The 17,381-nt window shown below is 37.2% G+C and overlaps 1 protein-coding gene across 1 annotated transcript in view; it reads right to left on the reverse strand.

Moving 5' to 3' along the window:
- Nucleotides 1-17,381, reverse strand: part of LOC149836999 (villin-3-like) — a 35,721-nt gene that overhangs the window by 17,898 nt on the left and 442 nt on the right. Inside the window, exons 2-5 of the mRNA XM_090005737.1 lie at nucleotides 7,337-7,524; nucleotides 7,116-7,215; nucleotides 328-396; nucleotides 11-247 (exon numbers count right to left, since the gene is read on the reverse strand). Coding sequence (XP_089861863.1) covers nucleotides 11-247; nucleotides 328-396; nucleotides 7,116-7,215; nucleotides 7,337-7,392 — 462 coding nt within the window. The 5' untranslated portion in view covers nucleotides 7,393-7,524. The remainder of the gene's footprint in view (nucleotides 1-10; nucleotides 248-327; nucleotides 397-7,115; nucleotides 7,216-7,336; nucleotides 7,525-17,381) is intronic.

Genomic DNA, 17,381 nt, shown 5'->3' on the forward strand with positions numbered 1-17,381 from the left:
TTTATTTTACCTGCTTTAGATGCACAACTCGCTTTCCCTTACAAGTATATAATCTTGTTTCAAACTTCTCAACCTCAGGTTTCTTGAATCCAGATGCAACACCACCCTCCAAAGGAATAAGACAAGGTTTGAAGTATGATAAAAACTTGTCTGATTCATGGCCTTGCAATTCCCTATGCTGCACGGCACGACCTCCAAGAGCTGAATCAAGCTCAACTGTCTTGATTGCTGCAGTTCCAGCTTCATCCTAGTGTGATTTTAAGTGCTACAATAAGAAACAAATGCAAGAATTTTGGAATGCAAATCCAACTGAAAGAAGATGTACACCTGACTTGTGTCCTTTCCAATCCAAAAGTGGATGTCATATGTATAACTGCCCCCTTTGCCAGCAGTAGTCTGCAAAAGTTGTTCAACAAATATGAGAAAGGATCTTGAAAAGAATACCATACCGTTCCTTTCCAGGAGAAATATTGAAAACAATATGTTATAAATATAATTGCTAAGATAACATCCAACGAAACATCTGCAATGCATAAATTGGAGCAAGACATAATAACAATAACAAAAGCCATGCAGAAGACATGGGATATAACATACTAAGAAGTAATCATAGCTTGACATAAAAACATAAAATTTATCCTAAATCCCTCAAGCTTTCTATTTCTTTCTTCACTAATGCTTACAATCTAACAAACTAAAGTGATGAGTGCAGCTCAAAATACTGAGGGTGACACATCAAGCTGGGTGTCAAGTCCCCCAACTACATGCCATTGGATTGCATGTGTTATTCTGCAAGGGCAAAACTAAGGTGCAAATGGACCGACCAGATCAGTGTTAAGCAGAAAAATGCTCAAATACAAACATCGGAAAAGATATCTATGAAGGACAATGACAGACTAAGATGACTCCCAAGAAAAGGGACATAGTCAAAAGGTCACATAACAGGGTACATGAAGTCTAGTCAAAAGGTCACATGACAGAGTACATGAAGTCCAGGCCAGGTGATAGGAAATTTTAGCATCTAACCCTTATGATAATCTGCATAGCCAAAACTTAGACATCTAGTAGCTTAATGGGTAGCATATTCTGCCATCTTTAGTCAACACAAAAAGGTTTAGTTAGACATCTAGTAGCTTAATGGGTAGCATATTCTGTCATCTTTAGGCAACACAAAAAGGTCAAGATTAGTGCTTGCAGAGGACAAGCCAAGAAGAATTGAACGAGCACTAACACAATGAGAAATGTTTGAAAGGACTAATTGTATATTCACAAGAAACTCCAGAGGTAAAAAGTAGATTGTGTACATGGCATTGGTGATGGCTATGCTTACAATTCTACTCTTTAAGTTTTAGAAAAAAAATTATAAATGAAAGACAATTGAGTACAAGAAAGCCATGAAAAGAAGAGTGTGTACGTGTGGTTCCCACGAACTCATGTTGAAGGTTTTATTTTTAACCAAGAACTAAGTTAAGAAAAGCTACAATAAAAAATACAAAAAAGTATTCATCAATCTTTTTTATATAGAATGGCATTCTTGCGACCATTTTAGCCAAAGCCCTATATTACAAGAACCAGTATAAATGAAGAAATCTCACTTCCAACCTTCCCCCCGCCCCGCCCCTTTTCTCTATCTAGGTTACCAATTTGAAATTTGAGATTGTAAATTAAAAAAATTAAAATTAAAACTACTCCCTTAATTTCTTTCTCCCATTTTCTATCCTTTGCACTTTCCATGACTCTCTCTCTCTCTCTCTCTCTCTCTCTCTCTCTCTCTCTCTCTCTCTCTCTCTCTCTCTCTCTCTCTCGCTCGCTCTCTCTCTCTCTCTCTCTCTCTCTCTCTCTCTCTCTCTCTCTCTCTCGTGTGTGTGTGTTTGATGCATCGCACCAGCACATTTTTAGTTAGAAGACAGAGAGTGCATCACGCGCACACACTCATGAGCATGCAAACACACAGAACACATGTTGCAAACCCTCAAACAGAAAAAACACCCCAATAAATGGAGTTGTCCCCCCGGACTAAATTAAGACACCAAGTTTTCCCTTTCAATTTTCACCAATCAATTAATTCATATAACTAAAAAACAAAAAATGATCTGGATACCTAAGTGTACTACAAATGAGGAGGAATATGAATTGATAGCAGTAAGAAGAAACAGCAATCCACTTTGAAGATAGGCAAAAGAAATACCAAACGAAGTATACAATGACAACCTTACCAAGGAGACAAACTTGACAAAAAAAGTAGCAATAACAATCAACCAAATAACCTCATATCAATCTAGTAGAGGAAGAAAAGGTCAAAAACAGGGAATAGACCATCAAGGCAAACAACAAAGCTAATAAAAATGATAGGATCGAAAGACATGTAGAGGTTTTTTTAATGGCTAATTAAGGAAAGTCAAAGATGATGCTCAAGGCTGGTTCCTTATTGCACATTCCACTAGTTCAAACATTGTAAGATATGAAACAAGTGAGACAGATTAAATAAAAACTTAGGAGGCATTTGGATGTATTTATAGATAACTTTTTTTTGTTTATGCTTATTTTAAACAGCATGAACATTGTTTAGATGTTCTTTTTTTGTTTATTCATTATTAAAAATAAATTGAGAGAGTCTCATTCTTAATACATCCTGATCCTAAGGATGTTTTTAGTTTATGTTTGTTCATGTTAGTCATTTTTCATTGAGCTCTCCCCCTTCTCTGCACTCCTTCCCTCTTCCACCTTTTACCGTCCCCCACCCATTAACACGTACCAAAAAAACATGATTTCTGGTTGTATCTCTATCACGAACAAGCAGCAATTTCCAACACCACCACCATGACCCACAATTCTAAGACCACCAACTATGGATTATGAAGCCACCCTCTTCTTTCATAATCATTGTCACTATTGCAGACTACCATGGTCATCTCCTCTTTCTTCAAACCCTAAGACTAACCAGGATTTTTCAGGCCTAAACATCCAATTTCTTTAATGGTGGTTTAAGAGGTCCGGAATCTCAAAGCCAAGAGAATAATCAATATGGACAGGTTACAGAGGAATCAAAACCCTCATCGCCATTACCATCATCACCTGCCTTTCCATCACCCTCACAAGAGCCATGTGCATTCAAAGGGTATTAGAGTGGTGTTGACATTCCTGACAACCAATAATGGTGGTGGTGGTGGTGGTGACTATAAAGGTTTCCATGGCAAGACCAAAAAATGCAGTTTTGAAGGAGAGAGGATCTGTTTGCCTCTCTCATTAAGATCTATCATCCAAATAAACAATTACTTCTAAGGGCCATTAAATGATTTGGCATTCAAACAATAATAAATTGTTTTAGTTTTTACAACAAACAACAACAACTACGCCTTCATCCCAAACAATTGGGGTCGGCGATATGAACCAAAAAAGAAAATCATTCTAGGTCTTCCACATGAATCCCTCTCCTCCAATCATTTCTATCCAATGCCATGTCCTCGGTGAGGTTCAAAGCATTCATATCCTTTCCTATCACCTCCATCCATGTCTTCCTAGGCCAACCCCGACCTCTTTTAACTAATATATTTTTCCATTTCTCCATCCTTCTAACTGGTGCATCATTAGGCCTTCGCCGAATATGTCCAAACCACCGTAAACAATTCTCTCTCATCTTATTTTCAATGGGTGCAACGCCTAGCTTCTTACGTATCTCCTCATTCTGAATCTTATCTTGTATTATATTTCCACACATCCATCTCAGCATACGCATCTCAGCTACACTCATTTTTTGAATATGATGTCTCTTGGCAGCCCAACATTTCGTACCATATAGTAAAACGGGCCTAATAGTCGTCCTATAAAACTTTCCATTCAACTGCAATGGCATTCTACGATCGCACAACACTCCAGTTGCACTCTTCAATTTCATCCACCCAACCTTTATCCTATGATTTACATCTCCATCAATTTCTCCATATTTTTTAATGATAGATCCCAAATATTTGAAACAATCATCCACCGGTATTTCTTGCTCACCAAGCTTCACTACACTCCCATCACTACTTCGTTGCTTACTAAATCGACATTCCATGTATTGTCTTACTCTTACTCAACTTAAAACCTCTTGCTTCCAATGTCTGTCTCCATAATTCTAACTTAGCATTAACCCCAGCTCTAGACTCATCAATCAAAACAATATCATCAGCAAACAACATACACCACGGCACATTTTCTTGAATTGGTCTCGTAAGCTCATCCATCACTATAGCAAATAGGAAAGGGCTTAAAGCAGATCCTTGATGTAACCCAACCGTTATAGGAAAATTGGTTGTCACCCCTCCACAAGTGCAGACATTAGTTACTACTCCTTCATACATATCTTTAATTATACTAATGTACTTGAGAGAAACACCTTTCTTCATCATTGTCCACCAGAGAACGTCCCTAGGTACTCTATCGTATACCTTATCCAAATCAATAAAAACCATATGCAAATCTTTGTTCCTCTCTCTATTTCTCTCAATAAGTTGTCTAAGAAGATGTATAGCTTCCATAGTTGACCTTTCAGGCATAAAACCAAATTGATTCTCCGATATCATGATAACCTTCCTCAACCTAGACTCAATCACCCTCTCCCAAAGTTTCATAGTATGACTCATGAGTTTTATACCACGATAGTTTGTGCAATCTTGTATATCACCCTTATTCTTATATAAAGGCATCAAAGTACTCTTCCTCCACTCATTAGGCATCTTATTTGTCCGTCAAATCTTGTTTAAAAGATTTGTCAACCATTCTAAACCTTTCTCTCCCAAGCATTTCCAAGTCTCGATAGGAATACCATCTGGGCCAACTGCCCTTCTTGATTTCATTTTCTTCAAAGCCTCTGCAATTTCTTTCTTTTGAATCTTGCGCATGAAGTCACGATTCATCTCATGAAAAGGAATGGAGAAGTCTCCCAGATCCTGAGCATGACTTTCATTAAATAGCTTATCAAAATAATCTTTCCATCTCTCCTTAATCTCTTCATCTTTGACTAAAACCCTTTGTGTTTCATCTTTGATACATCTAACCATACCCAGATCCCTCGATTTCCTATATCTCATTTTTTGAGAGCCTATAAATATCCTTCTCGCCCTCTTTGGTATCCAACTTGTCATAAACCTCCTTATATACCTTATCCCTCGCGTTTCGAACTACTTTTTTAGCTTCCTTCTTTGCTATCATATAGTTCTCCAAATTCTCATTATCACGACTCTTACTTATATTTTTATAACACTCTCTTTTAACCTTAATAGCTAATTTGACATCCTCGTTCCACCACGATGTATCCTTACCCTAGCGGTGCACCGCCTTTAGACTCACCCAATACCTCCTTAGCCACCTTTCTCATGCCACCCGCTATCTTATTCCACATTGATTCTGAATCCTCCTCGAGACACCAATCAACTTCCTTAACTACCCGCTCTACAAACATTCCTTGTTTAGCTCCTTTCAGTGCCCACCACTTAATTCTAGGATCTATCCTATGTTTATCCCTTTTGTGACATTGTCTAATTCTAAGATCTAAAATTAAGACTCTATGTTGTGTAGCTACACTTTCTCCCGGTATAACCTTACAATCGATGCAACAACCCCTATCGCTCTTTCTAAGTAGGAAAAAATCTATTTGACTCGTATTAACCCTACTTTTAAATGTTACTAGGTGAGACTCCCTCTTCCTAAGCCAAGTGTTTGCTAAGATCATATCATATGACAAACCAAAATCTAAAATTTTTTCTCTACTTTCGTTTCTTTCTCCTGTACCATAGCCTCCATGGATACTCTCAAATCCATCCCTATTAATGCCTACATGCCCATTAAGGTCACCGCCGATGAAAAGTCTTTCTCCATAAGATATCCGTTGTACTACTTTATCTAAATCTTCCCAAAATTGACGTTTAATGGAATCATTTAAACCTACTTGAGGTGCATAAACACTAATAATATTAATAATATATGTACCTAATACTAATTTAATAAGCAAAATCCTATCACCCTTCCTACAGACTTCAACTACATTATCTATAAACTCACGACTCATAACAATCCCTACTCCATTCTTATTCCTATTTATTCCTGTATACCAAATCTTATATCCCCAAGTTTCTATCACTTTTGCTTTCTCACTTACCCATTTGGTCTCTTGTAGACATAAAATATCAATCTTTCTCCTACACATAACATCTACTAACTCTACCAACTAACCAGTTAAAGACCCTATGTTCCAAGTGGCTAACCTAATTTTATGGTCTTAGACTAACTTCTTTATCCCCACCCGTCCAACAAAGTGAGGGAACCCTTGCCTATTTGACACCATACCCGGGCGCCGGTGTGACGCGTCGCTTCCGGGCGACGACCTAGCAACCCTTGCCCATTTATCACTGCCTCCGGGCCTATAGAGTACAACGCGTCGCATAGTAGGGAACGCCCCAACGAAATTCTCATATTGGTTCATATTCATAGGGTATGACTAAGTTTTTATGTTGGCTGTCACAGGCCTACCGCAACGCTCCTCCTTTATCCGGGCTTGGGACCGGCAGTGCATAACTAAATTGTTTTAGTTTTTGTTTAAACATATTTATTAACATTGTTTCAACTTATTAAAAATTAACATAATAGATCTAAATGGAGCCATAAAAAATTTCTCAAACTTATTTAACATGCCTTGAACAAATAAATTAATCCACAACAAAACAGATCTTTATTCAAATTATTTAATTAAGAATGAATTCTTTTGAAGACAGTCAAGAAAGCAAGAAATAGGTTGAACTCACAGCCAACCAAGCTAGCTGAAAAGCAAGCTAGAAACTAGAGAACACATTTTCCATTTATAAAGAAATAGTCATGGTACATTGTTCCCTTTCAAGAAAACATATACATCAGTCACATGTTTGTTGTTGTACATTGTTACGGTTTTAGGCTACTGAGTTAAGGATCTTGGCTAACATAACAATTATCTAACATTTGCAAAAGGATGCCAAGAAAGTGCGGCCATGAAATAAAGCTAAGTTGCAAAGAGCAAAATTTTAAAAATACCTAAGGATAACTCATTTACATGATCACACACTACAGGTATAAAATGCAATGACAATTTCAAAACCTATTACCTGCAAAATGATATAAGAGTCTCCTGTATAGAATTTACCATATTCAGACTTTGACAGTGGAACTGGTTGGAAATTCTCAATCCTCCATATTTCTGTGCCACTATAAGATGTTAAGGTACAACGAAGATTATGCTTCGACCAATATAAAATATGCATGATTTAGCAAGTAATAGCATGACAATGCAAATGATAATCAGTAATCAGAAATTATCTAAGGATACATTCTGTGACCAACAGAATGAAATGCAGGATCTACATTCTTAACAGAGCCAGCCATTGCACCTCACTTTTTTTGTGATAAGAATAAATGGTGAAGCTACTACAGATCTATTAGCTTTCCTCCCAAAATGCAGATGGACCGCCTTCTAATATTTCAACCGCTACAATCAATACAAAGTTTGCACATTTACTGCAAAAAATGATCACACAGAAGAAATTAAGTTAAAATAATTTGCTTTATCTTGTACTTTTTTTGCTCATTTGTTTTTTATTTTATGACATATATTAACACTCATCACTGATACATTTTATTTTAGTAATTATGTTCCCTTCCCCAATATAATATAAGAAACATTAACAATGTGAAAATTAAAAAAATAGAAATAATTACTATAGGGCACTAAGAATTAAATAAATCAATCATAATCAACTACATCATAACATCATGAAAGAAACATGATAATCAGCTGGGTGTTTTTCACTGTAATAAGCCCAGTGCAAATATATTCATACTTTCGTTTAGACAGCTCCTTATAATTCTAATAATAACAGGTAGCCTTCCGTATTCCTGTTTAAAGACCCAACAAAGATTGGACTCCATAAAGTAAATGAAGAAAGTACAACAATGATTGCAAGTAGTCACCAAGAAATAAAAAGTAGAAATAAAATTCCATCCTATTTTGCACAAGTCAATTGAAAACATAGAAGATCCCCCAAAACTTTAGAGTTATACAAGTTTGGAGCTTAGCAACTAACAGAATGATGTTTCTTACTTCAAAAGTGCAATCATATAGCTTATGCGGTCGTTAGAATTAAGCAACCCTAATATTTAGTTCAAAGCATAGGATATCAAGAAAGCCCAAACCAATTTCCGTGACAAATTAGGACCTACTGTTTCACCTCATAGAGAGGACAGACTGGATATAGATATTCTTATCCTCCACCTTATGGCAGCAATGACTTCATGTTGGAGGTGTTTGTGCTTCACACAACTGACTCTCATGATAAGATGTCATTCATGGCTATGTCACATGGATGGTCCATTTTCTCTAGTAGAATATCACCATAACTCGACAAAGATGACAATATCTCTGTGATATAATTTAAGGTAACTAATTCTAACCAGGTTTGGTATACCAAATTCATAAGAAAACATCTTGACAATGATGCAAATCAGAAGAATCTGCAGGCAATGTTCAGGGGGAAAAAAGGCTAAAATGATGTGTATCTATGCTACAGAGACCAAGCAAGCCAAGGAATAAAAGAAAGGACAAATTACACAAAAAGTGTTTCCCCAGTTTCTACCCCATAAGAATTGGGCACTCCATATACTGATAGTGCTAGTACCACTTATAGGGAGCTAAGAAAGCAACATTACACAAGGGAAATGGTCACCTCAAAGCCATTTATTTAAGAAAAGCAAACATAATCAAACCAGTGGAAAACCAATAAGTGAAATGCTACCAAAAGTACTAAACTAAAAAAACAACCAATTAGACTGATACTAGACAAGGATGGGGAAAGAGCACGACATGCCATCAAATAAAAACAGTCCAGCTCCTTGTGCTTGCAGAGCCACGTATGAAAAAAGGGATTCAACATAACCGTATAACATCATGAATGAATGTTATCAACATTTACATATTAATTCAATTTCTGTATGCCACATTACATATGAAAAATGATGCCAGCATCTTGGTTAACACCAAAAGAATGTCAGACTTTTACTTCATAAGGGTTGTAAATAAGGACAGAAGATCAGAAGAATATAAAAAAACTAGGATCTAAAGAAAATAAATATAATAAGAAATCAAGGGAAAGAGAAAGGACAGTTTCATCAATTATACATGTATCAGGTAAAGCACCTCTGCTTGTCCTATTCATTTTTATAGTGTATGATAACTATTTAGCCACATAACCAAAGGGCAGTTTAGCACTATATATATATATATATATATATATATATATATATATATATATATAGCCAGGATAATATTTACTATTCTCGTGGGTAAGGAACACCCTAGTTGAAACTCAAAGGGGGAGGTTGTTTTGACCAATTATGACTGTATGGAAATGTTCAGCATAGTCAAAATAATAAGAATCAACCCTCAAATCATATTCATTATGTAAAAATATGCTTTTTTGAGGGTTAAACAATTCATAAATTATAGGCCATTGATTTTTTTAACCCCCACAAAATGCAACACACATCAGAAAAACATGATCCAAGAGTAGGTTTTTACTAAACCAAACATGTAGATCACATTTGGAGGGTCAAATGTGCAAAAAGGAATATTAAAAAAAAAGTAGAGGTTTCCACTAGGGGTTCCTTATCCACGGGGGTAATATATATATATATATATATATATATATATATATATATATATATATATATATATATGTCACATGGCTGCGGGTGTTAAAATAGAGCATGTGTATGGATCTGGATCCAAATCCATACGCACGGCAATAAAACATGCACAATGTTGTTTCATTAATGGCATTTCTGTAATATCGTCCCATTGTAAACTTGTTTATATTTTATAAGGATTAGGGCTTGGAGGTCGTGTGTGCTTGAGCCGCCCCAACCATTGTGCATCTCTCTCTCTCCCTCTCTCTCTGTTTTCTGTGCAGATTGGACTGCGGTAGAGTCTTCTCAAGACATCTCATATGGTATCAGAGCTCGGTTGCGGAACCCTACCAGAGAATCGTTTAACGAGATCTTTGTTTCTTGTCATACTGTCTTTTAAATCCCTGTCGATAAAGTTTCTGGCCCTCTTCTCCTTCGCTTATTCTTCATATTGTTCATCATCTTCATATTTGACCAGATCTCTATCACTATATCTATCGAGACCCCTCATTGCTTTATAACTCTCTAAACCTAATGATCTCAAAGCATGTATAGTGCAGACCCCAATACCTGCAGCATTCAAAGCACCACGCGCAGCCCTCGATACTCTTTTCCTTAAACCTCTGTCGTAAATCCCCCTTAATTCTTTTTCTTTTGTTGTACGTCATTATAGTTCCTCTATTCTGTTTTCTTTAACTTAATGTTATCTGTCTTTTGTCCCTAAGTCAATAAGTTATATCAGATAATCCTCACCCAAGTTGTGATTTTCCTTTTAATATACAACTTGCACTAGTCTGAATCGTTTCCTTTGTATTCCATATTTTTTTATATTGCTGAACGTTCATATTTGTTTTTTTTTATATTGTTGTAGTAGTCTAGCAATCACTATTATATCATTCCCGAACTTGTATTTGTGTGCTTTTCAATCAGCAGTAAAATCAGTTTTGTGCTTATCTGCGCAACATCTATAGGCAGCCTATAACTATTTACATTCCCAAAAAAAAGGGGGGGTTTCCTTTCAAGTATTGATTGCGCAAGTACATGTTTTATTGAAGCTCTATTGATTGATTAAGTGGTCTCAAATCAGTTTGTTTCTTTCCTTCCGCCTTATTTGCTTATTCGTTGTTTCATCGATATGGATTCTTTTTCGTCTTCCGGTCACTCTGCAAATTTCTTAAATTAGCTCGTTACAGAAAAACTTACTCATTCTAATTTCTTGACATGGAAGAGACAAATACTTCAGTTTATATGGAGTCAGGATCTCGATGAACATCTTGATGGTTTTGTTCATGTACCATCACGGCTTATTTTGCAGAAAACCAAGGATGAGAAGGGTGACACCATTACCAATTCTATTAAAAATCCAGAGTATACAGCTTGGAGAAAGCGGGATCAGTCTTTGGTTGCTTATATTACGTCAACGCTCTCTCAAGAAGTGTTGGCGACTCTTTCAGATGATTGCACTGCAGCAGAACTATGGAGTAATCTCTCTCAGACATACTCTCAGATATCAGAAGCTCGAGTTATGTAATTGAAAACGAGTTTCAGAGTTTGAAGAAAGGCTCAACGACAGTTATGGAATACATAGGCTGCATGAAGAGTATCACTGACCAATTGGCTGTTATTGGAAGTGTTATTTCAGATAAAGATAAAGTACAACAACTTCTTAATGGATTGGGCCCTGATTTTGATATGTTTACCATAGCTTTGTCATGTCTTCCCCGCTTGCCCAACTTTGATGATCTTCAGGCGAAACTTCTTCAACATAAGATGATTATGAAACAAAGGGCGGAAGGAAATGAATCAGCCCGTTCTCACTCAGTTTTGGCCATAGACACTTATGTAGGATTTGGATGAGAGTATGGAGGCAATCAAGGAGGCAGGGGCCGAGGACGTTTTGGGCAGGGAGGACGTGGTATTTTGCCTACACCTAATAGTTCGGGTGTTTTTAATGCAGGGAATCAGAGGAGAGTGCCCACTTGCTTCTTATGTAACAAACGAGGACATATGAAAGTTGATTGTTGGTTTAATTTGCATAACAAAGGAAAAATAAACAAAATTGAGAATAAGCCAGCTACTATTGTGGACTCGAAAGCACCATCTGCACATGTGCAACAACTTTTGTATCAGCATTGTTTGAGATGACGATCAAGCAAAATGAATATGGAGAATGGTATGTTGATTCTGGTGCTGCCACACATGTCACAGGTAATGCGGGTAAGTTATCTCACTTATTGCCTTATATTGAAAAAGGTAGTATAGTTACGGGAGATGGAACTTATCACTCAATTAGTCATATCGGCAATGCACATATTCCTTTGTCAAAGTCCTCACTTCACTTGTCAAATGTCTTTCTTGCTTCTAATATTAAAAAGAACATTGTCTCTGTGGTTAAACTTGTTGACGATATGAATTCTTCAGTCGAATTTACTCCCTCCTTTATTTATGTTAAGGATCTTCGAACAAAGGAGACGTTCGCTAAGGGGGAGCGACGAGGAAACATGTACGTCTTCAAGGAGATTCCCTCAGTTCCAGTTCTCCAGTTGGAGTCGTCCAAGCATTCTTCAATATCTTCGTCTTCAGAGTCTTTGTCTTTCCGTCCATTGGAAATTTTTGATTCATCTCATTGTAATAAGCCAGATATCTGGCACAGTCGCTTGGGACATTGTAGTCGGGGTTTCATTGAAAAACTTGCATTTGATGGTCTTCTTCCAAAGTCTAGCTTATGTTCCTTTTTAGAGAATACAAAATGTTCATCTTGTGCACTCTGCAAAAGCCATGTTCTTCCTTTTCATATTATTAATAAAGAGCTTCAAAGCCATTTGAGATTGTTTCTTCCGATGTTTGGGAACATGCCCTTATTCCTTCTCTCTCTGGCAGTCGTTACTATGTTATATTTATTGATTCTTATTCTCGCTATACTTGGATATATTTCTTGAAACATAAGCATGAAGTTTTTCAAATATTTTGGGAATTCCATTCGATGGTCAAAACAAAGTTTTCCTGTAATATTGTGCATTTACAATGTGATGGTGGAGGAGAGTATTCATTGAACGAGTTTATTGCTTTTCTTCAAGATAAATGAATAAGTCGACAGGTTTCTTGCCCCCATACCCCTCAACAAAATGGGGTTGAAGAGAGAAAACACCGCATATTGTCGAAAGTGCGATGAGCATATTACACGACAGCAATGTGCCCATTAGTCTCTGGACAGAAGTTTTTCACACATCTTTTCATGTCATAAATCGTCTTCATATGGCACTTCTGGATCAAAAATCCCCTTATTATACTTTATTTGGGCAACATCCCTTTTATGATGAGCTGCGTGTTTTTGGTTGTGTATGTTATGTACATATTGATTCATCTTTGCGAAATAAGTTTCAGAACAAGGCCGATAAGTGCAGATTTGTTGGGTATGCGGATGAATACAAAGGCTATCGATGTTATGACTCTACTACAAAACGTATTAGGACCTCTCAGAATATTGTTTTTGATGAACAAAATTTTCAGATCAATGACTCTGAACCATTGCCATCTCGAGCAGTAGAGGTGTATGATCCATGGATGAGCGTAAACCTTTTTGCCAATACAGGAGAGACATGTCAGGCGACTTGTCCTTCCTTCGACTTGAATAGGGAGTTGAGTGACACACAGATCCATGTCAAGCCATCCTTTATTGAGCCACCTCCAGTTGAATGCTTTTGTGGACAGATCTACACTAGAAGGGACATAAATACAAGGTCGAGAGATATGGAAATCATCTCTAGTCATCCGGCTCAAAAGGTCGTCACGCATCAGGCACCCTATTCAACGATGGTGAGTTATGAGACTTTTTTCTCTTGATTTTCAGTTGTTTATGTTTCAACTCACAAAGCAGAATGAACCCACTTGTTTTAATCAAGCTCTTCAATCCCGTCATTGGATTGAGGCTATGAATAAAGAAATGGAAGCTCTTCATGAGTGTCAGACTTGGGAAATAGTACCTCAGCCAGAAGGAAAGAATGTAGTTGGCTCAAAATGGGTTTATAAGACAAAATATAAGCCTGATGGAAGTATTGACAGATATAAGGCACGACTTGTTGCTCGGGGATTCACGCAACAATATGGTAAAGATTATGATGAAACTTTTAGTTCGGTAGTCAAAATGGGCACAATTCGTGTCATCATATCCTTAGCAGTCGACCGAGGATGGAAGCTTAGTCAAATGGATGTTAAAAATGCATTCTTGCATGGGGTTCTAAAGGAGGAAGTATATATGGAGTAGCCTCCTGGGTATGCCGAGAAGGATCCTATTGCCTGGGTGTGCAAGCTAAGGAAATCTCTATATGGGTTGAAATAGGCGTCTCGCTCTTGGTTTGAAAGTTTCTCCATGCAAATTCAAGGCTACGGTTTTAGAAGATGCTCTCTGGACCACTCGCTCTTTATTTACCAGGAGACAGACATAGTTACACTTCTTCTTATATATGTTGATGATATTGTGATCACTGGCAGCTCAGATAATCATGTGCAAGAAGTGAAGCGGTTTTTTATGAAAACTTTCAAGATGAAAGATTTACGGGAGTTGAGGTACTTCCTTGGTGTGGAGGTTAACAAACAACAAAACACATTGACACTCATGCAACAGAAGTACACTCTTGATCTTCTGGAAAGAGCCGGGATGACGAATTGCAAACCTGTCAACACTTCGAGTGTACTACATCAAAGGCTGAGCTCTGAAGATGGCCACCTTTTTATCAATCCTACAACGTATAGAAGTCTCGTAGGGATGCTGCAGTATTTGACTTTTACCAGACCTGATATAGTTTATGTTGTCAATCAGGTATCTCAGTTTATGCATGCTCCAACGGAAGGTCATATGGAAGCTGTGAAGCATATTCTACACTATTTGAAAGGAAACTATAGGAGACAGACTTGTTTACCGCAAAAACGATAACCTACATACAGGACATGAACTCATCACGTATACATACGCAGATTGGGCAGGGGATCCAGATGAGAGACGATTTGTCTTTGGATACTGTGTATACATTGGACACAGTTTAGTGTCTTGGAGCAGTAGAAAACAAAAGGCAGTGGCACAATCGAGTACAGAGGCAGAATACAGGTCGATGGCCGCAGGCACAACAGAAGTTACATGGATTAGACACTTATTGAGTGACCTTGGGGAGACAATTATTCGATCATTTCTTCTGTGCGACAATCAAAGCGTAATCAATATTGCATGTAACCTTATTCAACATAGCAGAATGAAGCATATTGAGATTGATCAACATTTTAAACGGCAAAAAGTCGAGATGAAAGAGATAGAACTACGTCATGCTCGAACAAAAGATCAAGTGTCAGACTTGTTTACCAAAAGGTTGATAGGACGTCAATTTTGGCTATTGAAGAGCAAGTTGTACATGCTCCAAAATCACGTACAACTTGAGGGAGGGTGTTAAAATAGAGCATGTGTATGGATCTGGATCCAGATCCATACGCACGTCAATAAAACATGCATAATGTTGTTTCATTAATGGCATTTTTGTAATATCGTCTCATTATAAAGTTGTTTATATTTTATAAGGATTAGGGCTTGGAGGTCGTGTGTGCTTGAGCCACCCCAGCCATTGTGCATCTCTCTCTTTCCCTCTCTCTCTGTTTTTCTGTTTTTTGTGCAGATTGGACTGCGGTAGAGTCTTCTCAAGACATCTCATAGCGGGTACGGGTGCGGAGCAATTTCAAAAAATTTGGATATGGGGACACGGCTATATATATGTATATATATTTTAAAATATATATATATATATATATATATAACAATAATAAGACTCGGTCAAAGTTGTGCCCATTAGGGGACATGGCTATATATATATATATATATATATATATATATATATATATATATATATATATATATATATAAAAAGATTGATTTTTTTTCAGTTTTTATACGTCTTTTGTCCTAAAAATGGACAAAAATAGACTTGGTCAAAATTGATCGAGTCCAAAATGTGGACGGACTCGGCCCCGGTGCGTTGACCGTGTCCGCACCCGTGTCGGGGCGTGTCGACGCGGGTGCGTCGACCTTATAGCCGAGTTCGTGTGATATATATATATATATATATATATATAGAGAGAGAGAGAGAGAGAGAGAGAGTAACAATCTTAACCATAACACTTAGCATCAACTGCTAGACATCAAACACAACCACCTTCCACTCCTACCCTCAACCCACCAAAGAAAAGAAAAAGACACTGTGCCACCCAGCAGTTGATGCTCTAAGTATAACTTTCTTACTGAGACACCCACAAGCCAAAACAGCCCTACACACAGAATACCCATCTATTATCAACCATCTCTATGTCCCAATTATAAATGCATCAACTCAGGACTCATATGGAATGCTCCCATTATGCACAGGTTTACCTACCAATGCATGCAATTTCCGTATAAATGTCCCACTTGACTTGTATAACAATCTCCTCCACCTACCTATGCATCTTACTTCCTATTTATTTTGTAATAAATCTAAAAATAATGATGCCACAATGCTAAAATCTCTTCTCACCACCTTATTAACTTTCCCGCTAGAGCTGACCCTATAGTTTCCTTCATTGCCCTACCTAATAAGTACTCTGTCATTACCAAACGATATAGATTACAGCTTCTTCATCTAGTAACAAACAGGTATGGAACTAGGGCAGAATCATAGACATAAGGCAACGGTAGTTAGGAATATGCAATTCACAAATGAAGTTCTTATTATGTTTGCAAGCATCCACTTATTCATGAGATTAGGGATGGTCGTTTCTCATTCCTATAGTGTTAGAATTTTTTTTAATTGGATCTTCTTAACCTTTTCAAGATTTTTGGCAGTATTATTACAGGATCTACTTTTGTTTATAAAAAAGGTTCATTTTCCATCCAAAAGGAGAAAGAGAATTGGAATTTTATTACAATCATCAAATTAGTACAGACATAATATAACATAGGAATAATTGATCCAATTTTTCAAAACATTTTCAAGAATCTAACCATATGACCAAGGAAAGACGTTGATGTTCTATATTGTGCACTTCAAGGCCTAGCAACATGTAAAATTATGCTTGCATTCACTTGGAAACCAATAAAAAAACATGAAACTGCGTTCTCAAAAAATAATTTGAATCAAGTACAGTTGATTGTCAACCGTTTTTTGTCAACATGAACAAGAAAATTCATATTTCTCAACCATGCCTTGTCAAAAACACACAAAAGAAATCACATTCCTCAACTATGAGACCGCAAGGCCCGATCGCTGGTCCCCAACAAGCCACCTTTATCACATAAACACTCCAATTTACTGCCACATACCATCCTCTTATATACTATTAGTGGAAAATTACACAAAAACAGCACGTTGCACATCCTTTTAGACGTGTCCAACACAGAAAACCAACCAAAGCAGCGAGGATAAACAGATTTCCGTACAATTCCGTCATGTACAAATCCATCCATAAGGCAATAATTCATCTCCATCTCTCTACATTCGAAGGATTAGCCACACCTACAACTCAACTGCTTACACCAAACACAGACCAACTCCATTAATCAATTCTCAGAAGACAACAGCCAAAACATGATCGAATTCAACGAATTCCGCTCAAAAGAAATCATCAACTCGATCCAACACGCCCGAAACTCCAAAACCAAACCATCAGAAAACTAGAGA

The sequence above is a fragment of the Nuphar pumila genome, chromosome 5 (genome assembly GCF_984573655.1).
Source record: "Nuphar pumila chromosome 5, dmNupPumi1.hap1.1, whole genome shotgun sequence".
Classification (NCBI taxonomy): Eukaryota; Viridiplantae; Streptophyta; class Magnoliopsida; order Nymphaeales; family Nymphaeaceae; genus Nuphar; species Nuphar pumila.